General features: G+C 51.9%; 2 protein-coding genes across 9 annotated transcripts in view; one reads left to right on the top strand and one right to left on the bottom strand.

Moving 5' to 3' along the window:
• Positions 1 to 18009, top strand: part of MARCHF2 (membrane associated ring-CH-type finger 2) — a 34518-nt gene extending 16509 nt beyond the window's left edge. For 6 of the 7 annotated variants that reach the window (XM_068174264.1, XM_068174263.1, XM_068174265.1 and 3 more), the window contains 2 exons: positions 12248 to 12457; positions 15150 to 18009. In XM_068174264.1, the coding sequence (XP_068030365.1) occupies positions 12248 to 12457; positions 15150 to 15308 (369 nt within the window). In that variant the 3' untranslated portion in view covers positions 15309 to 18009. Of the gene's footprint in view, positions 1 to 12247; positions 12458 to 13931; positions 14056 to 15149 lie in introns of all 7 variants that reach the window. The other variant, XR_010993855.1, reaches the window with a different exon arrangement.
• A 76-nt stretch (positions 18010 to 18085) lies between these two features.
• LOC137463197 (E3 ubiquitin-protein ligase TRIM7-like) lies at positions 18086 to 24967 on the bottom strand. 2 transcript variants are annotated; one of them, XM_068174271.1, is made up of 3 exons: positions 22907 to 24967; positions 22689 to 22831; positions 18086 to 22058 (listed from the first exon to the last, which is right to left on the bottom strand). In XM_068174271.1, the coding sequence occupies exons 2-3, from the start codon at positions 22759 to 22761 to the stop codon at positions 21538 to 21540; spliced, it is 594 nt and encodes a 197-aa protein (XP_068030372.1). In that variant the 5' UTR covers positions 22762 to 22831; positions 22907 to 24967; the 3' UTR covers positions 18086 to 21537. The 2 variants fall into 2 exon arrangements, with proteins under 2 accessions (XP_068030372.1, XP_068030371.1); XM_068174270.1 differs by having other exon boundaries at positions 22689 to 22798; positions 22907 to 24965.
• Between the last annotated feature and the right edge of the window lie 510 nt (positions 24968 to 25477).

Below are 25477 nucleotides of genomic sequence, written 5' to 3'. Positions count from 1 at the left end.
ATCTTATCTCAGTGCTAGATTAGTGCAGCTCTCTTGCATGTGCCTTCCTTGTCATGTTCTGTTCTGAAAAGTGAGATGTGGTGATTGCTGATACTGTTTGTAAAAGACCTGTCTTCCCATAACTAATATTGATGTGTGCTCCTTTAGGCCTTGCTCCTTCCTGCTGCTCTGTGCTCCTCCCAGTTGAAGGAGAAAACAGGACAGGGCTCAGCTGGTCCTTATGTTCCTCTCTGTACTGACCACAGGGGATCAGTCCATCAGCCTCCCAGAGCTGGAACGTACAATGTGGGCTCTGGCTGGTGGGTTGGGTTTTTTTATTTTGGGAACAAAGGCAGCGTGGACCAGGCCATTGTCTGACCTCAGGGTTCAAGTGTACATCCCCAAAAGAGGAACAAGTAAACTGGTGAGGTACAATACAAAAGGCTTAAGGATTTGTTTTAGAAGATGGTTTAATATGTCTGCAGTTGAGTGAGCTCTCCCGTGTCAGTGTGCTGCTGGCTTGGCTTGGGGGTTCCTTCAAAACGCTGTGCAGCTGCAGAGAAGCGTCACTCTGCAGCTGGGCATTTACACTTAACAATTTTGGGAGTCCCACGTTCCTGCAGCCATCAGCAGTGAGAGCTCTGGGAGCTGATTCTTAGCAACAGACTCCTGTTACCTGACAGCTGCGGGAGATTTGTCGCTGCCTGCCACCAGAGCGTGTGCTGAGGCAGAGTAATTTCGGATTTGTAGTGGTGACTGCTCTTGTCCACTCTCTCATGCCCCTTGCCCCATCAGTTAGATCAAAACTGAGTCACAACTGGAATTCTAAGTTGCTTTCCACATTTCTGTTTCCATTCCCATCGATTCCAGAGGTTGCTTCTTCTCTCTTCCCACCTCCCTCTGGAAACAATATTTGCCCCCTTTTCCTTTCCAGAGTCCCTAGCTCTATTTCTCATATTCCCATCTCCTCCTAGGTGAACCTTGGTGTGGAATAGAGTCCACTAACTGGGGAAGCATTCAAGCTTCAGTTTGCAAAGTAGATACTAAGTTTTAATGACTGTTTAACTTACAACTGACTGTCATGGACTTGACAGCCCCAGACAGGAGGAGGCTTTAGCCTACAGTGCTAACCCAAACCATGTATCTAGCACAGCAATTTGTATGAGCATTACCTCAGTGGTTACTGCTGTTGGGGTCTTACTGCTTCTCTCCTAGCTGCTCAGATATACAAATTGGTGCTTTGGCCAGTATCTCTCAACTGGTTGTTTCAGAGGTTGCAAAACACTGCTTTAAAACATTTAGGAAGGGTTGTACCTTGGCTTTGAGAACACAGTGCAGGCAAGCCCAGGGGCAGTGATCTTGCTAGGGCTTATGCAGGCCAAGTTGTGAGTGCAGGTCTCAGATTTTTTAGCTTAAGAGCTGGTAAATATTCCTAGCCAGAAACAAACACATGGGAGTGTGTTCAGCCATCTTTCATGATGCTGTGTCACCTCATAACAAACATAGGCTTGGAAAATTGCACACTCAAATAAAAGCTCAAAGGCCAGTGTGTATTGGAGGAGTTTTTTTCCTGTGACACCCACTCTGTGCCTCCATCTGGCATGAGGAGCTTGCTGGGAAAGTCTTGTCTGTACTTCAGTGTGGGTGAATGAGCGTTCCAGGATAATCAATTTTAATTCCTGTTGACATTTGTGAAAAGCCCCTCTGGACTAGAGCCTATAAGGGTATGGTGATCAACAAACAGTGAGTGCTGAGAGGTGGTGGGTGGGCAGCATTTAATGAACTCAAACACAGGAGAACTGCCACTGTGTTTTCAGAGAGGAATGGACTTCTTGAGCCATTACTGCCAGCTGGCAAAGGCTTTGGGATTCCAGTGATTTGTTACTTCTGGTATTTTTAGACTGTCTGTGTGCACATTGAAGGGGATGATCTGCTCTGTTGTGGTGTCTGCTGAGGAGCAGCTTGCCTAAAGTGCCTTGTGAGTCTGGAGGCTGGTAAGCACCTGATGAAAAGTCACCAGGTAGCTGGTGAGAGTGATCCCCCCTGCAGAGCAGAGCCGAACATGGTGCAGCCCCAGAGCAGTTCCCTTGCCAGCAGCTCAGGCGCAGAAAGGGTTTCCCTGGCTTGGAAAGCAGCATATAGCCTGGTTTAGCACAGGCCATGGTAGCAGGCTGTTCTTGCCCCTCTTCCGGGGCTGACAGCATGCCCCCAGGCAATGGAGTGCGGTGGGTGGGTTACCAGCAGTGTGTGCTGTGGCTGCAGCATTCAGCTGTGCTGGGGCCCTGCACAGCCCTGTTAGCTCATCAGCACATGTGCTCTGTGCCTGGCACGCCATGGCTGGAGGGCTCCTGCTAGAGCAAAATGGTTCACCTGGCTGGAAAGACCACCTGGTTTTGTTGTATTACTTCCACCATGCTATAAACCCTCTGATCCTTGCCTGGAGCCTGGGGAGAGTGACTTGGAGTTCAGTTTCTCATTTTCATTGGGAGCTATTACAGCCACTCTGATCCTCCTGCACCACTGCAGTCTGCTGGGCAGAGGCAGTGACAGTGAGCGTGCTTCATCCCATGAGGTTTGCTGGGGTTTAGAGGTCAACTGACCAAGTGTGACCACTTCGGGAAGTTCCCGCTGGTAGCAGAGGCTCTGCCCTTAGTGCTGAGCCCTTTGGCAGGAGCAGATAACCCCTTGGCCAGCTGGCTGGCACTTTCCATTAATACTCTGCCTGCAGGGATGAGTGCAATCTCATCCCCATACCAGAACGGGCTGCAGCTCTTCACCAAATACTTTTGGGAAGTGTCATCTCCAGCTGTTCATCTGTTTCTGAGAAGAAGGCTGGGGAAAGAGGCTGCTTAGTCATTTAAAAATGTCACAGTTCCCCCAGCCACCTTATCTGGGAAGTTCTCTGCCTCTTGGTTGTTTGTGAGGAGGGGTGGGGAGTGTTTTGAAACTTTGGGGAAAGTAATGTTTGTGGTGAGTGTGCTGTTGAGGAGCCCTGATAAAAATCCACTGCTCACCAAATAAAGCTGTGGAATCAAAATAGAAATTAAGAGCAGAGGATAAATGGATAAATGGATGGAGACTAGGACTAGGAATAATGCAGGAGCATGCTGCATGGCAGAAGGGTCTGCCCCATGTGTGAAAGGCTATCGAAGCATTTTGGCTCTCCTTTGCTGTCACCTGGCCACAAGGGAATTTGGTAACATGCTACCAGCTGCTGCTGGGCCTCTGAGGAGAAAGCAGCTCTTGCTGTTGGTTCTGCCATGTCCTGACTTTCCAGCCTGGGGAAACTTAGAGCTGGTCATAGTGGCTGCAGCAGTCACTGGTCAGCACAGCTCATTTCTGGGAAGGGACCATCAGCTTCATTAAGAACTGGCTTTGTCATGTGGTTTTGAGATCCTTCGGAGGGAGAGGGCCTGAGGCTGATTTTGGGCTGCAGGAGACATTTTGGTGAGTACTGGGGGGAAGCTACATGGCCAAGTTGAAATGCTTCTGTGTAACTTCCTGATTTCTTAGAAGTCAGGAAATGCCATGACCAAAATTGTCTTAGTTTTTACTTCAGGCCTCTTTGTCTGTGTTACAGTGTGGTCTTCATGGTCACAGGCTGTCTTCCAGAAGGAGTGCATGGATGGAAGATGCTCACTAGCTAACTGTATTAATCCTGCTGTGTTAATCCTGCTGTGTCCCTGCTCACCAAGACAAAACTATTCATTTTCTCACAAGCTTCTCTGGGGTACTAATTGCTGTGACATCCAAGCACTTGACAAACAGTAATTAAATTTTGCAGCCTCTTTTACAGAGAACAGGTGTCAACTTTGTCCAGTATGGATTAAAGATAATTTGTTAATAGAATTATATTTCTGTTTTCTTTAAGTAGCCATTGATTTATGTTGGGGTCTGTTCAATGTAAAAACAGTAACAGTGTTGACTGCCAGTGTGCCTCATCTCTGAACACAGAGTGGGGAACTCATCTGAGCCCAGAGCCAGCTCTGGCAACCACAGGCTGGCCCATGGGTGTGGGGGAAATACCTCCTGCAGTTCAGCCTAGTTGAGCTATTTTTAACTAAGAAGCTAGCTAAAAAAAAAAAAAAAAAAAAAAAGGAAAAAAGAGAAAGAGAGGCTTTTGAAATCTGTCAGGCTGTGAGATCACTGGGCTGAGCAGGGGCATGTTTTGAACCCCTGCAGGTGGAGATGGAGAATTGACCTGCTGCCCTGGGTGGAGAGTTTTGTAGCCAGAGGTGCAGGACGCTGGTGCCTGTGCTGTGAGAGGACAGAAAGGCTTCTGCTTGGCTCTGAAGTGGTCTCCAGCACAAGGCAGTTGTGGACCAGGGTTCTTGAGTGAGGAGCATATCCCCAGCAGAGAACAAAATGGCCAAGCCTCAGAGAAAGACGGTTTCCCTATATGATTGTTAATTTAATGGACCTCCATATGTTTACGGGAAAGTGATCTGACTCCAGAACACTCTAGCCAGCATGGCTGGCATAGTCAAAAAAGGCAAAATACTTTCTGTGTTCCCTGGAAGATTTTGTCACTTGATATTTAGATGAAGTGTTTGAAGTGTAAGTTGCAGCAGACACAGTTTTCCTGGAGGAAGTACTTTCCTCTTTGTTCTAATAATATCATGCACAGGAAATGTGCAGTTACTGCCCAGGATTCTTCTTCAGGGAGTATGTCGTGGTCGGGTTGACAAGACCCCAACAGTGTGAAAGTCCTTTTTCCTTAGCCTGGCAGCCAAAGAAGACGTCTGGAAGGCATGAAGCTGAGTTTTCAAGGTTGTTTATTTCTTATCTAAAATATTTTCTTTCTGACCCGCCGAAGTCCGGCTAGTACAGAAGCCATGGCAATCTGCTGCTAGCCCTGGGTGTCTCCCACATTATAGACTCAAAATTACATGTACCATGTTTACAGTTCCTGTACCAATACCTAAAATCTATGCTGGACAGTGTGTCCCTATCCTAGACCAATAGAAAAGTGTCACCATCACACCGAGCCATGGAGGACAAGAAGAAGGAAGAAAAGGCTAGGGCACACCCAGATTCCTCCATATTGTATCCCTGAATTACATTCTAAAAAACCCCAAAATTCTACTTTTTCACCCTGTGTCAATTCCCTTATTACACTACTCGAGCCCTTTTGGCTTGTAATTCCTCATATGAGGTTGGCAGCCTCTCCCATGGGCTAAAATCGAAGCCACAGGTGTTTTTGACTTGCTGCCAAGGTCCCTGAGCCCCCTGCCAGGGTCTTGAGGCATCCAGAGCAGCCAAAGGGATATTCTAGACTGTGACAGGAGTATCTGTACCTTTCCTGTCCAGAGCATGGTAGAAGGAGGAGCACAGGCCTTTGGACCTGAAGGATTGCTGTAGCCTAGACAGCTCTTTCTCCCAGGCCATGGATGGTCATACAATTCTCTAGGCATGACTGAGTTTATTTGTCCTAACCTTGCATGCCTTAAATGTGCCTCAGCCAGACCTTGTTCTTTAAAGTCCTATATAGTGTATTGAGAGAAGGGAATACCTCTTGTGATCAATTAATTCTTGCCTCCTTAGAAGGCTAAGTTAGGATGTGTCAACATGTCTAGAGGAGCCTGCCTCTTCCTGGCTGTAGGAGAACCAGGCAACTTGTGTATGAGTCAAAATATTGCCTCCCCTGCCTCTGTCCTTAATGTTCTCCCTTCCACATAAACTCTTCTCTTTGGTCTGGGGCAAAATCCATCCCAAACCCATTTTCTCTTACAAAGTGGTCTTCCCACTGGAGATACTTTGTCCTTTGGGATTTCAGGCAGAGATGTGTGGATGGAGGCATTTGGGACTGTATGGGATGCATTGTGTATTTCCAGAAAGCATTACCAAGCATTACCATTGTGTTTCTACTGCCACAAGCCCTTCTGCACAGCTCGTGGCCTTCTTCCTGGCTGCAGCCCACTGCCCACAGAGGGAAGTGGCTGAGTGGGTTGGTCTGTATTGGTGTACCTGAGCTCACTCCCCCCCATTTTTACTTTCCCAGGTTACCAGCAAAAGTATTTCCTTTCCATGGCAGCCTTGTTTTGTGTGTTTTGCTGTGGCACCCACCCTCTCATTTCTCTCTTCAGTTCATTAACCACTTGTAAAGTGTTAAAGCTTCAAGCTACTGTTAATTTCGTCCCCTCTTGAGTGTTTCTCAATGGGCTGAAGAGAAGCACCAGCTCGCAGCCCAAGGGCCATCTGCCCCTGGTGTGAGCCAGCTTTGGTTTGCAGTCCTGGCATGTGGAGGGATCAGATCAGGTGTGTGCTGCCAGCCCAGATCTCTGCGGAAATGTCCCGGGCTTGCAGGTCAGGCCGCTGTCAGAGCAGCAGCTGTTCAGTCCCAGCAAAGATTACTCCATACTCCACGGGAAGGCTGTGTTTTTGTTCACTCATCATGTAAATACCAGGAAGAGGAGCCAGGAGGTTTCAGTCTGTGCTCTGAGAGAGGACACAAACTGCTGGTGCAGATTTAGCAAATCTGCTAATTTCAACCTCCCAGTAATTTTAACAAATCTGGTGCAGATTTGTTAAAATTACTGGGAGGTTGAAAGTCAACATACCCTCGTGGTGAAAGCTAACAGTTATACTGCAGGACTTGATCATAATGCTTCTGCAAGCATTTAATTCCTTTGCTAAGGCAAAACTCATTTAAGACATCTCACTAATTCCAAAAAGATTTCTCTGGTGAACCAGTTACTGTTGGAGCAGTCCAGCTACACATTTTGTTTCCCTATTTCTGTCCTTGCAAGCCAATCTCACCAGGGAGTCACAAGAAAATTCTGCTTCCATGTCTTCAGAGCTGGTGTTTTCCAGCAATGTGTATTTTAACAGCTTTATTTATAAATGGGCTGCTTTTGTGATTCTGGTGTGTTCCTTTGCCTCCTCAAAACAGCTCCTCCTTCCAAGAATGCTGTGCTGTAAAGGAGCCTGACAGTTTTTGCTCCTGCTGTTTTTCTTGGAGTTTATGGTGCAATTTTGATTAAAGATTATTACTTTTCAATGACTGCTAACACTTCTGATTCACTTAAACTTCATGTTTTATGTAGGTCAGTGGATTATTTTTTTGTCTTTTGAAAGTACAGTTTTCAAACACAATGTCACATGCAACAAAATGTTTTTGAAATTCTCTGAGGAGTTGCTTGACTGCGGGTTACGCTAGAGTAGGTGCACTAGAGTAGGGGACACCTCCCATGGGTCTGTCATGTGCAGTCCTTCTGCTTCATCTCCTGTGCCTCCTGCACCTCGGGCTGTGGGAGGTGCTGCAGAGATGTCCCTGGAACACAAAAAGGGAAGTTGGCAGGCAGGAATTGTGATGTTACTTCTGCTTACGTTATTAGGGAAAGAAGTTTTGTCTCTGGCCGCAGTGTCCGGCGCAGCACTCAATGTGCCCCCTCCAGTTCGGAGAACTGAGCTGTGGTATAAGCTCTCCCCCACCCTTCCTCCAGCCTTATCTTCCTTGCAGACAGACTTTTCCCTTTGCTTTCCTCGAACTCTTCTGCTGAACTCACTGCACTGTTGTCCGACCCGTGTTCCTCTACCCTTCCCCAGCCCACCTCTCTCCTTGGTCAATGCACACCTCTTTTACACTCCTGGATCTAGTGAAAAATAAATCCTTCTTGGTTCCAGCTGAGTTCCACCTATCTAATCTTTTCCTTTCTCACTTTACTTGAGTTTGCTGTCTGGAGATGCTGGTCACAGGTCCAACATGAGATCCTCTTGTCACTTCTCTGTGCAGTCCTGGGCACTGCTCTGCATAAAGCAATGGCCTGTTTGGCCTGTTTAGGGCCAAAACAGGAAATACCCTTGCACTCCTGATACTCACCAGCACTAGTCTTCCACTTTACCTGTCCATCTTCACCACTTTGTCCAGCCCTGGCTGGGCTGTGCTGTGCTTATCCAGAAGACCAGTGGGCTTTTTCTGAGGCACAGTGCTGGCAGTGCTGTGATCCCGTACTGGCGCATGTCGTGGTGTGGCATTTGCCATGGTGCCACCAACCATGGAAGCTCGTGCTCTGGAGGAAAGTGTCCCAGTGACCTATAGCACTGCTTGGGTCTCTTCCTCTCCTGTCCACCATTTCTAGTGCTCCTGAATCTCTTGGGTCAGCCCAGAACCCTCAGCAGCTGAGGGTGTAGGGAAGGCTTTCATGCCCGTACGAGGAGAGATTTGGTCTGTGGAGCATTGTTGGGGGAAGGAGGATGAGGAGGGGCAGCTTTGTGCTGCAGCATTTAACTGCTCTGCTTGCAGGGCTAGGGGCATTTCTGGGTCATGGTTTCCCGAATTCTGGGTACTCTGTCAGAAAACATCCCTTCCCACATTGGGGAAGGAACAGGACTATTCTGCTGGGGCTGTCCATAGAGCTCGATGGCCTGCAGAAAGGTTTTGGTGCAGGCCCAGAGAAGGGATGTGAGAGTCCCGCATCTGAAGCTGTACTTTTTGATTCAACATGTTTCTCAGTACAGGGACAGGGCTAATAGTGCTGTTGTGATCAAGTTCATGTGACTTTCTTTCTGGCTTTTACAGCCAGGCACCAGGTCAGCAGTGGAAGGAAAATCAGCAGGCACCTGAGAAGCCAGAGGGTAACTGTTTGGTGGCCAGAAAGCATGTGGGATGTTTTGTAATGCAGCCAAATGCTTGTGTGGTGCTGTGGCTTGCCATCATGCTGTAGCTGTGAAGCTGTGGGGAACTCTGGCAGGGTCAGGTGGTGAGGCTGGCAGGTCACACTGGTCCTGACTCGTGCCCACCAGAGTGAGGGGTCCAGGTGCAAGGCAGGGAGAGACATGAGCTCATGCTGATCCCTCCAGTGGCATGCTGCACTGAGTGCTGCATGGGATGTGTTCATGAAACAGGCTGACAGCTCCCAGCCAGGGACATTGAGCCACATGAGGTAAGTCATAGGAATCAATGAAAGCTGATTTTTAAAACACCCATTTTTAAGCCCCCAGACACACTGCAAGATGCTGAGTGCTGCTGGGAGAGTCCCTCTTTTGTCCACTCCCCTTGGTCCCAAGGGGCAGAATGCAGCTCAGCCTTGAGATACATGAAGCAGCAGGTGCTGGGATGGACACACTGAGAGACTGCTCTGATATGCTGTTGTCTTCCAGAGGAACTGATGATGTCCTGCTGCCTTTTACTGCCTGCTCCCCTCCTGCCTCCCATCACCTGGGCTCACCTGAGCTTCATGGGCACTGCAGAACCCAGCTGAGTCAGCTCTCATCATCCCACAGCCCTGCTGTGGCTCTAAAAAATGAGCTCCCTTCCACAACCCTGCTTATCCCAGTATCTGGAAAAGCCTCAGGATCATGCTGGAGGACAAAGAAATTGCTTGCACCCAGAATTCTGTCACACAAGCAGAGAGAAGTTGTTTAAAGCAGGATCTAGGACTCAGCTCGTAGCCCTGTTGGCAGCAAGCAGGCACCTCTGCCTCTTTTAGTCTCAGACATGATTGCAGTGTGGAAGCTGCTAGAAGACCAAGTTGTGCTTTTGTTGCTTGCCCATGCTTACTTGATAGTTTTCCTACAAAAATTGTTTAATCTGCCTGACCAGTTTATGGATTGCTCACGAAGTTTATTTAAAGTCCTGTATGCACCAATATGTTGCTGTGCTAAAAATGCTGCACCCTTAGAGTGGCTTACTGTTTTCCATTTTGTTACTGTGTCAGTGCCTATTGGCAAAGTAAATCAACTACTTCAAAAGGAAATTAATTTACTTCCTGCCTTTATATGTTTGTCTCCCATCTTGGGGAAGAGGAAGGAGAGCCAAAATTCACAGGAATATAAATAGAATTAAGATGCAGTAAAATACCCATCTGCCTGAGCATCTTATTGTACAAGGGTCAGAAGTGTTCCACCATGTCATTTTGCAGAGAATGGGGTGCTCTGGGCTTGCTGCTGGAGGGAACTTGGTCCAGACAGGGTGATTTGGCTCTCACCTGAGTGCTGTGTCACCAGGCAGCCCTGTCCTGGTTGGACTGGGGAGAGCCTGGCACGAGGTTGAGTTTGAGCAGCTTTCCTGTGCCAGTGAGTTGCTGTCCACCCTCACTTCCTCCCAGGACTGCTCAGACTGCATGTGTGGTGTTTATTGTTCCCACGCAGCTCATCACACTGATTCCTCTGCAGAGCCATACAAGGAGGGACCTGCAGGTCTGCCTCCCTTCCCCCAGCTCCTGTCCAAGTGACAGTTCTGCCTGCTCTGAAGGCTGCCCAGTGGAGAAGGACCTGGTGGTGCTGGTCAGCAGTGGCTGAATGTGAGCCAGATGGCCAAGAAGGCCAATGGCACCTGGCCTGTACCAGCCACAGTGTGGCCGGCAGGACCAGGGCTGTGACCATCTTCCTGTGCTGGGCACTGGTGCAGCCCCACCTCAAATCCTGGGGTGGCCACCTGGTCCAGGAAAGACATTGAGGCACTGGAGTGTGTCCAGAGAAGGGCAACAGAGTTCAGGAAGGGTCTGGAGCACCAGGAGCAGCTGGGGCTCAGCCTGGAGAAGAGGTGGCTCAGGGGAGACCTTCTGTTATCTCTCCCTGACAGGAAGATGCAGCCAGGTGGGGGTTGAGCTCTGCTCCCAGGGAAGAAGGGACGGGATGAGAGTAAACAGCCTCAAGGCGTGCCAGAAGAGGTTTAGGTTGGATATTGGGAAAATTTCTTCTTGGAAGTGGTTGTCAGGCATTGGAACTGGCTGCCAGGACAATGGTGGAGCCACCATCCCTTGAAGTGTTCAAAAAATATGTGGATGACTTGAGGATATGGTTTGGAGGTGGCTCTGGGTTGATGGTTGGACTTGATGATCTTAGAAGTCTTTTCCAACCTTAGTGATTCTGTGATTCTTTGAGGTTTTCTTTTGTCTGTCTGCCCATCAAGTCATGCTCCAAATGGCTTTGGAATCAATGAAAATTCATTGACTCTTAATCACTGAAGTGTTCAGATAATTCAGGTCACATCCCTAAAATACCATGGTTATGAGTCCTCCCAGCTGGAATTCTGGGCCAGGCTCATTCCTGTCACTGCAGCATCCTCTCCTCTGCTCGTGGCCAGCTCAGTGTCCTGTCCCAGGTGCTGCAAAACCTGCTGTTCCTGTGGCTCTAACCAGCCCAGCTACCCCCCTATTCTATGCCCAGATTTGCCAAATTCCCCTTCTCTTTCCCATTTCCACAAAAGTTGTCTGTGCTTCCAGTCCCATTCTTGCTCTTTCTCTCTGTCTCACTGAACATCCCTGCTGCAGTTAAAACTGCACTCACCTCTGTGCCCCCTGCATGCCCCTCTGGGCCTGTGCTCTCTGCATGCCTCTGGCCAGCCATGTCCTCAGGTTACCTCTGCTGAGGTCTCATAACTTCTTGCATACCTGTCAAGGTATTACACTTCTGTATTGCTCCTTAAAGGGTGGTTTCTGAGTAGGAAAGGAGCTTTGTGGAGTTCCCAGATGAGTCCCTTCCCAAGCTGTCTGTTCCAAAGCAGGTACTGTACAGTAGAATTGGCCTGACAGCCCACACTCTGATAGTCTCTTCCCTGCTCTGCCTGTGCCTTTTCAATAATATTCTCCAAATTTTATTTTAAAAATCCTGAATGAGGCAGTCATCTCTGTGAGGAGAAGAATCTGCATGCCAGCACACATAGATCCCAGTAAAGATGTGCTGTAACAACTTGGTATCTGTAGGAACCACAGCTTCTTGCTAATCTAGAAAAGGAAAGGCTAAAGATCGCATAATCCTAGGAAAATAAAACAATTGCTTTTGCTGAAGTTAAGTATCTAAAATGAACTCACACTGGAAGCAAGTTAGGACTCCCAAAAGAAAGAAACATGTGGAGATTGCCTGTGAAACTAAAATGCTGTGATTCTCCCACAGGAACCTGAGGGCTAGATTTGGGACAGATTCTCTTATAGCTTGGCCTTGCTGCAGACCCTAGTGCCCCTGTTTGCCACAGCCCTTTCACCAGTTAGAGTCCTGGGTCTGTTTCTGTTGAAGTTTAGTCCAAGACCTGTCAGATCCACATCAAGCCAGGCTTTACTGAACTGATGTCCTGCAGTGCCTGCTCCTCACTACTCCAGAGGAGAGCCCAGGAGCTTGTGTGTTCATGACTGCCTTCCCCTGTACACATTAACTTTCTTCCATTTCCCTTGTTAGTTGTTAAATCTAGACTTGACACTCTGGTTCCATTTAGGAGAAGGCTGATGCGAGTCAGACCGCACAGTGCAGGCGAGAGCTCCCCAGCTCTGCCCGCCCGCCATGCTCGCTGCCTGTCGCAGGCTGATCCCCTTCTCCGTCCTTCCCGCAGTGGCTGAAGGACCCCGGGCCCCGCAATGAGAAGAGGACGCTGTTCTGTGACATGGTGTGTTTCCTGTTCATCACTCCACTGGCGGCCATCTCGGGCTGGCTGTGTCTGCGCGGGGCCCAGGACCACTTGCAGTTCAACAGCCGGCTGGAGGCCATCGGACTCATAGCACTCACTATAGCACTTTTCACCATCTACGTCCTCTGGACACTGGTAAGTGCCAGCTGCCAGGGTCCTGCTCCTGCTCCAACAGCAGCTGGGAGCACTGGCTCACACCTCATCAGTGCCTCCTGCTATTTCTGCTTCCCCATGTGAGAACACCTTGGGCTCTTCCACTTGAATGTCCATTTAATTATCTTCATGTGCAAGCTGCTAAAGTTGTTGCTGAGAATGGAAAATCACCTCCTGGTCATCTGCTTTCCAGACTGTCACAGTGTTCCCCAGGTGTCAGAACCCAACCAGCCACAGATGTGCCGGAGCTGGGATGGAGCTGGAGCTGGGGCTGAGGCTGGTTGGGAAGGGCTTGGGGCTGGGTCAGGCAATGGCCCATCTGTGGTTCAAGAAGAAACACAAACTTGGTACCTGGGCAGTGCAGGGGAAAAGTAAAATACGGAACACATTGGACACCTAAATAATTTACCACCATGTCCCTCTGTGCTTTTGCTGCTCAGCAGAGACTGGCTGTGCCCAGCTGGGGTGCAGACTGGCCCTGGGGGGGGGTCTCTGGCCACAACTAAACAAACTCCTGTGCAGTATTTTTAAGGTGTGTGGAAGGATCTCTCTGGCCCTGGGGAAACCTGTGACTTCTCTGATGCTGGGTTGTGTGGTCAGCCCCGAGTCAGGGATTGGTAGTCAGCGTGCCCTGGCCCACTGCTGTATGGGGGGCTCTGGAGGTTGCTGGGAACTTGCACTTGAGCCAGTCTGGGTGTTGAATTGATCCCTGCTGGGAGAGAGTTTCCTGCAGATGCCTTGTTTGGCATTTCTGGACCTGCTGAATTAGGGGGCGAGGAGCTTGTATCTTGCAGGGAGCTGAGAAGAGCAGGACAGCGACTGAGGGTTTGGGTGTGGCACAAGTGGAGGCTCAGTGGGGCTGCCTGGCCCCTCCCCAGGGCCCCAGGGCTGCTCCCTTCAGGGGCTGCTCTGCCAAGGACTTCCCTCTGTTTCCCATTCACTTCTTTTGTCTTGTGTTGCTGGGTGGACTTCTGGGTTTGGATCTTGATTTTGGCTCTCCTATTCCATGCAAGCCCTTTGTGTGCTCATGCCCTGTCAATGCCCTTTTCCAACTGCTTGCAGGGAAGCATCATATTGGGAAGGGAAGAAGTGCACTTGATGCAGGAGAAACAGTGGTACCTCAAAAAGCTGGGAGTCCTGTGGGAAATAGAAATTCCCCAGTCCATTTCCTTGTCGTCTCATGTTCCACTTTCTCAGAGTAACCCCTTCCCCTGGGGCTGGACACTCCTTACAACTCTTCCCCAACAGACTTGGGAGCCAGGGTAGGATGAGCTGGTGCTGCAACAGCCCCTGCTCTGGGAGCAAGAGTGCCTGGGAGCAAAGCTGGAGGTACTCCTTGCATGGGAGCCATGGAGGAAAGTTTCCATGCATGTTCCTGCATGAAGCTTGTTTCCGTAGGAAGCCAAGCTAAAATTGGAAACCTTAAGAGGAAGTGCTTCTGTCTTCCCTATCTCAGGACTGGTGGGGAGGAGCTGGAAACCTGGAGGAAATGGAAAAATGTTTGTGCAGTAACAAGTCCTGACTAAAATGGGTTTAATTCTACTGTGCTTCACTTTTCCTCGAGCAGAGGAGGACATTAGGTGAAGCACCTTTATTCATATTCAGTTCACTCAACCCTGGGCTGTGCAGTACAAGGGGCTGACATGTAGGAGAGGGTTCAAGGCTGTAACCAGTGAGGTTGTGAGAGAGGCTGTAGCCAAGGCTGCAGCTCCTTCGTGAGGAGCAGGAGCCTTCCTTGAGGTTCCCACCATTAGGTCCCCATTTTCTGAAAACTGGGAGATGAATTTGTCAGCAAACAGTCTTATTGCCACAATCCTTCTGCAACAGGAAGGAGGGGTGTGCACAGATCAATAAGCTCAATTACCTCAGTGCCACAACTTCATTTCTCCTAAGATGTCTCGTAGACCCATCCAGAAGTAATAGTTTTACTGAGGTTTCTGTGTCAGATACACTTCCTGGTACGTCCTAGTTGCCAGCTAAATGCTTCCTGTCAGAAAGCCTGGTTTAGGTCAGTGGCTGACTGGATTCGGTATTTGAGCTGAGCTCAAAGCTCCCCTCGCAGGGCTGCTCTGAAACTGCAGGGCCAGCTCCTGCCTCTGCTGGGCTGCCCTGGGTCCCTTCAGCCTTTGCATCCTCTCCTGTTTCTCTCCGGGTGGCCAAGTCTCCCAGGCCACGGTGTTGTCAGGAAAAAATGAGTCCATCTGCTGTCCTGTTGTTGCAGACAAAGGAGGGAAGGTTTTTGTGCAGGATGAAGAAGGTCCCCTGGGATCTGTGAGATGGGAGGAGGCTGGTTGGGTTCAGACCCTTGTTTTGCTCACTGAAGGTGCTGGCTGCAGCCCGGGGCTGGATGAAGGGGTGAGTTGCAGCTCATCCCCACCACATTTCACTAGCCTGGACCCAAACCCAGCTGAGCAAACTCCGTCCCACTCTGCTGGTGATGCCCAGAAGGCCGCTTTGGCTGTGCCCCACTCAGCCAGGTGTCACCAGGAAGGGATTGATTGCTTGTCAGTCTGGGGACAGGGAGTGCCCCAGACCGTGCCGGGGTCAGTGCTGTGGCCCTTGCCTCAGGATAAAGGGTCCCCAGAGGCAGAGGGGCGCGGACATCGGGCTGTCCCTGCGTGTGCTCCGGAGCGAGGGGCAGGGTTGGTGACAGCGCTGTGTTCTCACCCGCCAGGTCTCGTTCCGCTACCACTGCCAGCTGTACTCGGAGTGGCGAAGGACCAACCAGAAAGTCCGCCTGATGATCCCAGCCTCCCGGAGCCCTCACCCCGTGCCCCACTCCCTCCTCTCCACCAAGCTCATGAAGAAGGCCGCGGATGAGACCACGGTCTGAGCCGTCCCGCGGCCAGCCAGAGTGGAGGGTCGGGCGTCCCCACAGGCCCAGGGACCGTGGCAGCTGTGGGGGCACTGGAAAACAATCATCCCACCCAAAGGGACTCTGCACTCAGCATGTGCTTTAGACCTTGGCAAAGAGACACATAATCAACATCTGTGGGTGAAATGGCCCAGAAGAGCCTGATGGCAGAAAATGCCTGTCTGCAGGGACACTTTCCTATAATGAAATACCATACATGGAAAACATCTCCCCCTCTCTCTCTCTATATATATATATCTATATATAATATTATTTTTTAATGGCTATGCATATTGTGTTTCAATCCTTTTGTGTTGATGTTCTAAGCTTCAGGATAGAAGCTGGCAACCTGATCTCATTCAGAGGTTAAATCAATGCCTTTTCTCCAAATGAGCATATGAGGAACACTTTTCATCAACCATTCTTGAAAGTCCCGTTCTCCTTTGCACTAAATTGGTTTTGATATACTGCAGCAGACTTCCCATTACTCTTTGGTCTCTTTTGTGGTGTTCTGTCCTTTCTAGAAAGTTGAGTGTTTTTAATAATTATTATAATCCCAGAAGGAGTAAAATGTCGTAATACTGAATGGAGACATTTTGTATTGTACTGTAATTTTGAGAATTTCAAAATCAGTTTCAGAATGAGAGAATCTTTTCTGGTTCAGACATGATCTCACAAAATGCTTTCCTTGAGATCCTGGCTTATCCCCAGGACTCGGATGCACTCAGCCCTTGGTCTGTCTGGCAAAGGTAGATGGAGGATCCGAGGGTAGGAAGAGATGCCTCCGTACTAGCTAAACCCACCATTGCCTTTGCTTTGAAAAGATTGAGAAAGGAGCTTTCCTGACCCCAGAAGGTGGGAGTTGGAGTCTGTGTTTGCTGATGTCCTTTCACCAGCTTGAGGCTGGACCTCCTGTAGCATCAATTTCACACGTACCTTAGGGGACAGGCCATGCCCTGCGGCGCTGGCAGGACGCAGGTGCTCTTGGCTGTCTCTGCACTTTATTTGCACATTCCAGAGGAGCTGCTGGGATTGGGTTCATCCCTGGTAGCGCTGCCTGCCTGTTGTGTCCTCTAGTGAAACCCCCCCAGTTTGCTGGTCCCAGAGAACAGGCTCTGGGTCCCTTGTCCTATGGGGCCGGTGTTCCTCCTTCTCCTCCTCCTTTCACCTGTGTTTCCAACACATGCAGCTCTCAAAGGCCTCTGTCTCAGAATGCCCCCTCTGCCAAGAGTTCTCCTGGTTTGGCTTTGGTCCTTGCCTCTGCCACCTCCTCACCCTGCCAGACAGTGCCTGGTGCTGAGCTTTCCTGAGTCTCCCGAGTGGCACAGGCTGTGAGGACGCTGGTGATGCTGCCCTGCCAAGTGCTCCAGAGGTGTGTGCAGCTCCTTTGCTGGAGCCTGGGCTCTGGCTCCCTGGTGGTGAGGGTAGAGAGCAGGCAAGAGGCAGGCTCTGAGGGACCTGTCCTTGCAGTGGGTGGTGGTGGTGGTCATGCACTATGTCCCTCTGCCCCTTTGCTGGAAGCAGGTGGGTCAGTGCAATGCCCTGTGAGATAGAGATCTGTAATTTCCTGAATTCAAAGCACCATGTGCACTTCCTCCTCCTCCTCCTCCTCTCCAGCTGCAAAACAGGATGTGTTTCCTTGTGTGTTCCCTCAGCCTGAGCTGGAAGTTGCTGGTGGCCTGAGCAGCAGGGACCAGTGTGCCATCTTGCCCAGTAGGATTGCTCCAGCCCTTGGCCCTGGTGTCTGTCTGCTCTCCTCTATCCCCTCTCCCAGGTGCAGCTTGGGGATGCCCTGACACATCTTGCAGCAGCCTCTCTGCCCTGAAGGCTGCTCTGTACTGGTCTCTCTTCCAAGCGTGAGGGGCTGGCGTGACTGTGGGGTGAATGTCGTCTGCTACAGCCAGGCTGCACATCTCTGCTCCCCTCTCTCAGCCAGACTGTCCCTTCTCTTCTTCCACATACCTGTGGGTGTCTGCCCTTTTCCCAGTCATGCACTCATGCAGGGATTACTCTGCTTCTGGTACTCTTGGTGGAGAGGCTGCTGCAGCCCAGCTCCAGTCACAGTCCCTACTCCAGTCCCATCCCATTCCCACGCAGGCACTCCCCGCCCTGCACACCCCTTCCATGGCAGCAGGCTCTGCTCCACTGCTCTGTGCCTTGTCCTGGGTGCCCCTTCCTTCAGCCCCTTCCCAACAACCCCCTTGTCACCAGGACATCACCAGTGAAGAAAAAGGGGGGGAGGTGGTTTAACCTTCCCAGCCCTGGCTGTCTCCCAGGAGCTTAGCCCCACAAGGCACCGAGTTCTGGCAGGTGATGAGGGATGCTGTCTCCCATAGCACGTCCCCAGGGTAAGGACTTCATGGAGCCAGTGTTCCAGTTAAGAAACCCACCATCAATCCAAATACGCAACTGTGAAAGCCAGAAGCCCTTGGCTGGGGAACTGGGGGCCCAGTCTGTGTGTGGCCGTGGCTGCACTCAGCATCCTTGGCTTTGTTGTCATTGCCAATAATGGAGTTGTTGCATGTGCCCCCACAAGACCCAGTAGTGACTCTTTGAGTCTCGTCCTCCTTCCCAGAGATGTTCAGCTCGTGGATGTGGGCAATCAGTGTCTGACCCACCATGTTCCAATGTGTTCTGGGGAAATGGGCTGTGCAATGATGTAAATAAAAGTGAGATAAACTTTGGACTGTTGTGTTGTTATTGGAGGGGGGGGGTCAGAGCCCAGGCTGCCTCCCTGAGAGCACCCTGCCTGCAGCAGCTGCCCTGGCCTGCCCCCAGGACCCCAGCAGAAGGTTTCAAAGTTGGACAAAACCCAGGGCCTTTTTAATTTCTGGGCAGTTTCTCTGTCAGTGTACAGAAGCCTGCCTGGCGTGGGCACCAAGCAAGGTGATGAAGTTTGGGCCAAGTCAAGAGTCCTTTGGCCCCTGGTTGGGCCAGGGGTGTGAATGGGGCTGCATGGAGTAACCCTGATGCTGCCATGATGCCAGTCCAGAGAGGCTCCTGATGCTGCCCCTGTGAGTTGCCTGACCTGGGCCTGCCCATGGCCCTGCAGCCCAGCCCCTCGCTCCAGGGCTGTGGGAGACACCGGACATGTCTGTGAGCCCCACCTGGTGAGGTCATGGTGGGCTGTGTCTGAGGTGTGTCCCGACTCTGTCACAACTGTGTTTGAGTGTGTCCGAGCCACTCAGAGCTGCATCTGAGCTGTGTCTGTGGTTGTGCTGTGTCCAGGCTGTGTCTGAGCTGTGCCCAAGTGTCCAAGAGCTGCTGGCAGCTAGCTGCAGGGCAGGAGCCTTGCTCTGTGTGCTTGCTACCAGCTGGCTCTGAGAGCCATCCAGGGCCAGCACCATGGCAGAGGCTGCAGGGCATAAAACCTCAGGGCAGAGACTTGGCCAGCCATCGTTCCCTGTTCTGTGGGGCAGTGAGGAGACCCAACATCCCCTGCAGCCTTGGCCCCTGGCCCTGGATCTGTGTTGCAAATCTGATCACACCACACTTGCAGCAGGGGGCTGGAAATTGTGAAGCTGCCTGTTTAAAGTGCCATTCAAAGCACTGCAACACCAATGTTGGATGCATTTCCCAGGTGCTGGACAAGACTTTAGCCTTGGGCAAGACCTTGGATGAGTTTCCTGGCCAAGCTCTCAAATCAAGGGTTTTCTGGGCTTGTTTATATTAAAAGAAAAAAAGGTTTAAAACAAGAGAGTGCAATGGTTGGCTCAGCCAGTCCTTTAAAATAAAACTGTGATGCCACACAGCAATCTGACAGGCTGGGGGAAGAAAATGTGGCATCTGCAACAGCAGGAACAGTGTAAAAGGAGCAGAAGTCCCAGAGAAAGGGCTCACCGGGAAAAGGAAACAGTTTCATGGGAAGGGCATTCAGTCACAGTTGCTTGGCTGGTGTGCCAAATCCAGGCAGGCTTTGTTTGGAGCATGTTTGAGAGAGCAATGCAGAGAAGAGCATGTTTGTTGAGGTGCTCCCACTGTCCACTGCTGCAGCCTTTTTCCCTGGCAGCAGGAGGGTCCCAGGGTTCTGATCACACCCTGCTGTGGACCAAGGGCTTTGGGAGCCTGGGAGTTGCCCTGTGGCCTCTGTGCCCAGGCACAGTTGAGGAGGCAGCAGGTCACTGCCGTGACGTGCTGTCTGTGCCCATGCTGGATATGGCACAAACCTCCCGGCCCCGGTTGTCTCCCCAAAACCACTCAGAGCCCATGTGGGTCCAGCCTTGCTTAAGGATCCCAGTGTTCCTTAAGCCTTCTTACCAGTTGTGGCTCCGACATGCAGAGACCTCTAGCACGTGAGAGCTCAATTTAAGCTCCCCTGAGTCTTTGTGGTGCAATTCTTCATGAAATTGTGTATTTCTCACACAAATGCTGCAATTATGCAACTCAGCTCCCAGACAGATGATTTTTTTAAAATTTAATTTTTGGGGGGCACGTCAAAAAGGAAACCAGAGCAGAATATTTACTCCCTCCAAACCACAAAATTCTAGTGAAGAGATTCCCAGTCACCAATCTGCTGGAAAACCCAACTTTTCTCCAGTCGAGGGACTGAGCTGGCTTTCAGAAAGGAATTTCTTCTTGACTGAGAAGAATCAAGGGTGTTTTGCATGACAAAAGACAAAAATACAGAACTAACAATCTGCCATCTCCATAAGTCAACCTTCTGCTGTGAACCTCTGTGATGGTGTAACCCCAGCTGACAACTAAACACCACACAGCCACTCAAGTCACACGCCACTCTCCAAGGGAGATGGGGGAAAAAACCCCTTTTGATTTGAGGTAAAAACAGTTTAATAATTGAGACAATGTAATATGTAATAATACTAGTGATAATAATAATTGTATTGAAAAAAAATATTAACCTCAAGTGGAACAAGTGGTGCCCAGTACAGGTGCTCAGCACCCACTGATCTGTGCCCAGCCTGTCTCCCAGCAGCCATCAGCCCCTCACCAGCAGTTCCCCCAGTTTACACATTGGGCAGGATGTTTTATGTTGTGGAATATCCCTCTGGCCAGGTCAGCTGTCCTGGCTGTGCTCCCCCCCAACTTCTTGTGCAGCGCCTCACTGGCAGAGCATGAGACACTGAAGAGGTAGGGTAAAACCCACATGACTGATGGTTTGGTTGTTGCTATCAATATTATTCTCACCCTAAATCCCAAACCCAGCACTGTGCCGGCCACTGAGAGGAAAGTTAACTCTATCCCAAGCAAAACCAGGACAGTCTCAGAGGCTCCTGCCCATGGAGAGAGGAAAGTGCCTCACTGGGAGCAGAGATACCTGAGTTTCCCCAGTCTTGGTGCTACCACAGTGGAAGAGGCTTAGGGCAGAGCTCTGGGGGCAGATACCTGGGCATGACCCAGTGCTGCAACTCTGCAGCTTCTGGAGTAGAGCAGGGGGACCAATACTGTTTCCTGTGCCCAGATGCCACCACAATGATGACAACTGAGGTGGCACTAAAGATCCACCCAGAAAAGTGTTTGGAGATGAAATCTAGGCTGGACCCAGGCAACGTCCCCCTTCACCTACATCCACCTTCTCCTCTCCTAAGGACAGGATTTAGCAGGATCCTGTGAAGTGGGCCCTTGATGGGGAGAGATCAGAGAATGGCAGATCTGTGGGAATTGCCTCTCCTGTGGATTTCAGACACAGCTCAGCATTGTGCTTTCCTTCCTGGGCTGCCACTGCTGCTGCCCCTGCACTGCTACCAGTGCTCTGCTGCAAGAAATGTGCTTGGTGCACATCAAGCAAGGACAGGCTCTGGATGTGTGGGGAAGATAAGTGTTATCATGAGTATCCAGCTGTGTTTGGGGTTTTTTAACCTAATTGAAAAAAGCCAGAGGCACGACTCCAGCACCCTTGGAGGAACTGGACCCTGCTATGTTTTCCATGGCCTCGTACAGAGCAGTTCTGCAGTGCCCTGGCACTCAGTGATGGTCCCTGCCATAGAACCACTGGGCACCAAGCTCCTCCCTGCACCCAGTCTCTGTGATCCCTGTTGTCCCTGCAGTCCCAGCCAAGGGGTGGGGGGATGAAGGAGGCTCTGTTGTGGCCTCCACTTCCATGACCTGCCAGTCCTCTCCTTGGTGGCCAGAGGATCCACATGAGGAGAAGCCAGCAGGATGCAGGACCCTCCCAGTTCCTAGCACCAAGACCCAAGGGGACGGCATTTGTCTTTCCAGTCTCTCTCCTGCCCCCCATGTTCCCTCCCTGTCAGGGGCACAGCTTGAGCCACGAGTCCATCCCCACCCAGAACCACGGGCGCAGCCTCTCCCCAGGACACGAGGCCAGGCAGAAAGCAAAGATTGGGGCTTCACTGTCAGCATCAGCAAAAGTCACCTGCTTGTCTGTGAAGTCCAGGCAGACCTGGATGGCCCTGGGGAGGCAGGTAAGGTGCAGTGGGGTCCAGTCAGGATCACTGAAAGCATGGTACTGTCCAAACCACTGCCCCATGGACCAGATCCCCTCCTGGGGTGTAAAATTGAGGACCCCCTTCCTCCTGACAGACTCCTGGGCCACTCCCACTGCCCACCAGTCCCCTGCCTCAGCCACCTCCACCTCCCAGCAGTGTCTCCCCGCAGCAAAGCCCTGGCTGCCCAGCACACATGGCTCCGTGTCAAACCGCTCGGGGTTGTTGGGCAGCAAGGTCCACTCATCCCCCCGTCCCACCCCTCGCTGGTCACTGGCCAGAATGAGAAAGGGGTTGGCGGTATCTGGGTCCAGAGTCACGTCAGCTGGGGACAAAGGAAGAGAAGTTGCTCAGAACAGGCAGTCCTGGGACTGCATCCACCCCAGAAGGAGAAGGGACAGGGTGAGTTCCTTTTCCCTGCAGTGGGAAAACCCCCCTAGCTGGACTGTCCCTGGCTCCCTGCTGCCCCAAACCTGTCCCCACCCCAGGGGCCTGCACGCATCCTGGACAAGGGGACCTCAGTTTCCTGGAGGAGGAGGCAGCACCTGAGTGGGTGGGTGCACACCTTCAGTGCAGCCACCTGGACCTCTGCCTGGGTGCATCTGGTGCTGCGAGAGGAGAACAGGCAGGTCATGGCACAAACCAGTGCCGACCACAGTAGAGGTTACTCCAAGACCCATAACCCATGGCCCCAAATTCACATCCCTTTCTATGAGCAGTGGAGGGGGCCAAGGATGTCAGTTCAGGAGCCTTTGGTGCTGGAGCTGGGTCTACAGATGAGCACCACACGTTCAGCTGGGAGTGGTGCAGCCACCAAGTCCCAACACATGAAAAGCCTAGTCTGGGGACAAGCCCCAGTGCTTTGACCTTCAATAGTTGTCCCACAGCAGAAGCAGGATGCATTCTGTCCTCAGTAGAGGACAGTTACCCATCCTGTTCCCCTCTGAAAACTCACCTCTTCCACTCATATCCTCCACCTCATCAATCAGGGTCTCACTTTCTGCTGTCTCTATCCTGGATGCCAGCATATCCACAGTCAATCAACAGGAAGGGAGACTGGATTCACTGAAAGTGGGAATTACAAGACTCGAGGACTGCCTGAAGATGATAATGCAGAGAAGGAGTAAAGGAAAGGTCACAGCATTCATCACTTTTTAGACAGCCAGTACTTACCTGCTCAGCCTGCAGGTTGGCTCCAGGAAAGCAGGTTTGAGATGGGTTGGAAGGTCTTTAGTCTGCTTCCCACTCCTATGATCCCCTCATCTGCTCATGGCTGGACTGAGCTTGCCCAGCACTTCTAGCTTGTTTGAGTGAGCAGGGCACAGTCCAGAGGGGCTGGATGGCCTGGAGAGCAGACCTGGGAGTCTGTCTGGGTACCACTCCCCCAAGCTTCCCCCTCCCCTCCTCTGGGCAATGACCTCCCATGCCCTGAAGCTGCCAGCCCATGTGGGACCTCATCCAACACATGAATTTGGCAATTCCTCCTGTTCCTGCAGTGCCCAATCCTGTTTACATCACAGAGTCTGCTGCATCTCCCCTCCCTCGGCCCAGCTGCAGGTGGATGATAAGAGCCCCTGAGTGCTGGAGGAGTCTGTATCTCCCTGTGCAGAATGCTCAGAGCCCTCCTGGTCCACGGCACCACAGGGACCTCCAGCCCCTTGGGATGGCACCTGGGGACACCAGCAGCAGAGCAGTGCCATGCTCTGGGTGTCCAGGCTGCGTTCTGCGAAAAGGGGAGGTCTGGCTCCTGCCCTGGCTGTTTGCTCAGTTCTGTCCTGCTGCATAGGTTCATGGTGGAGATGTTTGCAGGGCATATGCCACCTCGATTCCTCAACTGATAAATGGGGAACAGCATATGCTGGGCTTTGCATCCCACCTCTCTGTTCTGCAGGCAGCTCTTCCTGTGTCGAGGCATGATAGCCTTATTCCCAGTCACAGGGAACAAAATGCGTTCCACTCTGCTTTGTCACATCACTCTGGAAGGCACCAGCTGAGCATGAATAAAGCAGGATGCAAGGGCAGCTGCTGCCAGGTGGCTTTGCAGACAGCCACGTGAACCCTCTGCCTGCCTGAACCCCGGCCTGGAGCTGGGCTGCCTTGGCCAAGCTCACTGACCGGTTCCACTTTACCCATGACCAGTTCCCTTTGCACTCTTTTGGCATGTCTGACACCTTGTCCTCCCCAAATCCTTTCACTCCACATGGCTTTAGTGCTCACATCCTTCCTTTGGCACTTGGAGTTGTCTGGGACACACACCTTTGATCCCCAGCTTTGCACACCTATGCAGGCTGGATTTCCCTGGAGTGATGCCCATGGAATTGTGATCTCATTGTTGAATTATGAGGTTCAGTTATTACACTTTCTTTGCTGTCATTTGCTATTGTTGGGGGTTAGGATTTTTCCTTTTGTTTCTTCTTCTCAGGGAATTTTCTCCCATTTGTTGCTAAGAGACAACAGCGACTGATAATTAAGAGAGACAAGGCCAAGGAGAAGAGGGAGGAGTGGAGCTGGCTGCACTATGGCAGCTGAAGGGCATTCTCCTGGGAAGGACAGCGGTACCGGGAGGTCTGGGCTGGCAGGAGGGGCTCTAGCTCTCTCTCGCTCTGGACATCAGAGGGGAGACAGGCTGCGCTCACTGCGGGGAGAATTCGCCACCTGTGCAGGATGTGCCTCCTCCTGCCTTCTCCTACCGTGAGTGAAACTGCTCCTGGGAGCGGCCGTGTCACTGGGACCTCATTAACACCCTTCCTCACCAGAAAGGACCCTCACCATCTACTCGGGTGCCTCAGGGGAAACCCCGGGATGCCCAAGCCCCCTCCCGCTCCCAGGGAGCCTCTCCCAGGAGCGTTCGGGAGCCGAGCGGCCAATGCCCAGCCCCGCCGCTTCTCTGCCACTGCTCTGGGTTTTTCACTGCCCTGTAACTCAGCACCCTTGCCTGCCGGGACACCCCTCGGCTCCCGCTACAGCTGCGGAGTTTCTGTTACATTTTGTTTGCTGCTCCGGAGTCTGCTCGTCCCTGCGGTTCCAGCCACCGCCCCGAGGTTCCTGCTGCAGCCCATTTTCGCCATCCAGCCCGCCCGCCATTGCCGTGTGGAGAGTGGCTGAGCCCGCGCCACAGCGCCCCCTGCAGCCGCGGGGGAATCATCGCACCTGCCCCGCCCGGCCGGGAGCCACCGGCGCCCCTGCTGGCTGTGCCCGGAACTGCACCAAAGGAGAAAGTGCCTGCGGCCGGGAGAGGCTGGCACTGGGTCTGTGCTTCGGGCTGGCACTGGGACTGTGCTTCGGGCTGGGACTGGGTCTGTGCTTCGGGCTGGGACTGGGACTGTGCTTCGGGCTGGGACTGGGTCTGTGCTTCGGGCTGGCACTGGGACTGTGCTTCGGGCTGGCACTGGGTCTGTGCTTCGGGCTGGCACTGGGACTGTGCTTCGGGCTGGGACTGGGTCTGTGCTTCGGGCTGGGACTGGGTCTGTGCTTCGGGCTGGGACTGGGTCTGTGCTTCGGGCTGGCACTGGGACTGTGCTTCGGGCTGGCACTGGGTCTGTGCTTCGGGCTGGGACTGGGTCTGTGCTTCAGGCTGCGACTGGGTCTGTGCTTCAGGCTGCGACTGGGTCTGTGCTTCAGGCTGGGACTGGGACTGTGCTTCGGGCTGGCACTGGGACTGTGCTTCGGGCTGGGACTGGGTCTGTGCTTCGGGCTGGCACTGGGACTGTGCTTCGGGCTGGCACTGGGTCTGTGCTTCGGGCT

This window comes from Anomalospiza imberbis, chromosome 27 (genome assembly GCF_031753505.1).
Source record: "Anomalospiza imberbis isolate Cuckoo-Finch-1a 21T00152 chromosome 27, ASM3175350v1, whole genome shotgun sequence".
In the NCBI taxonomy this organism is placed as follows: Eukaryota; Metazoa; Chordata; class Aves; order Passeriformes; family Viduidae; genus Anomalospiza; species Anomalospiza imberbis.
This window is presented reverse-complemented; position numbering and strand designations above follow the sequence as displayed.

Coding starts and splice junctions, on each gene's coding strand:
- LOC137463197 (XM_068174271.1), bottom strand. CDS start 22,761: ATGCTGGCATCCAGGATAGAGACAGCAGAAAGTGAGACCCTGATTGAT. Junction 22,059..22,688: donor GGAGGATATGAGTGGAAGAG/GTGAGTTTTCAG, acceptor CTTTGTCCCCAG/CTGACGTGACTCTGGACCCA.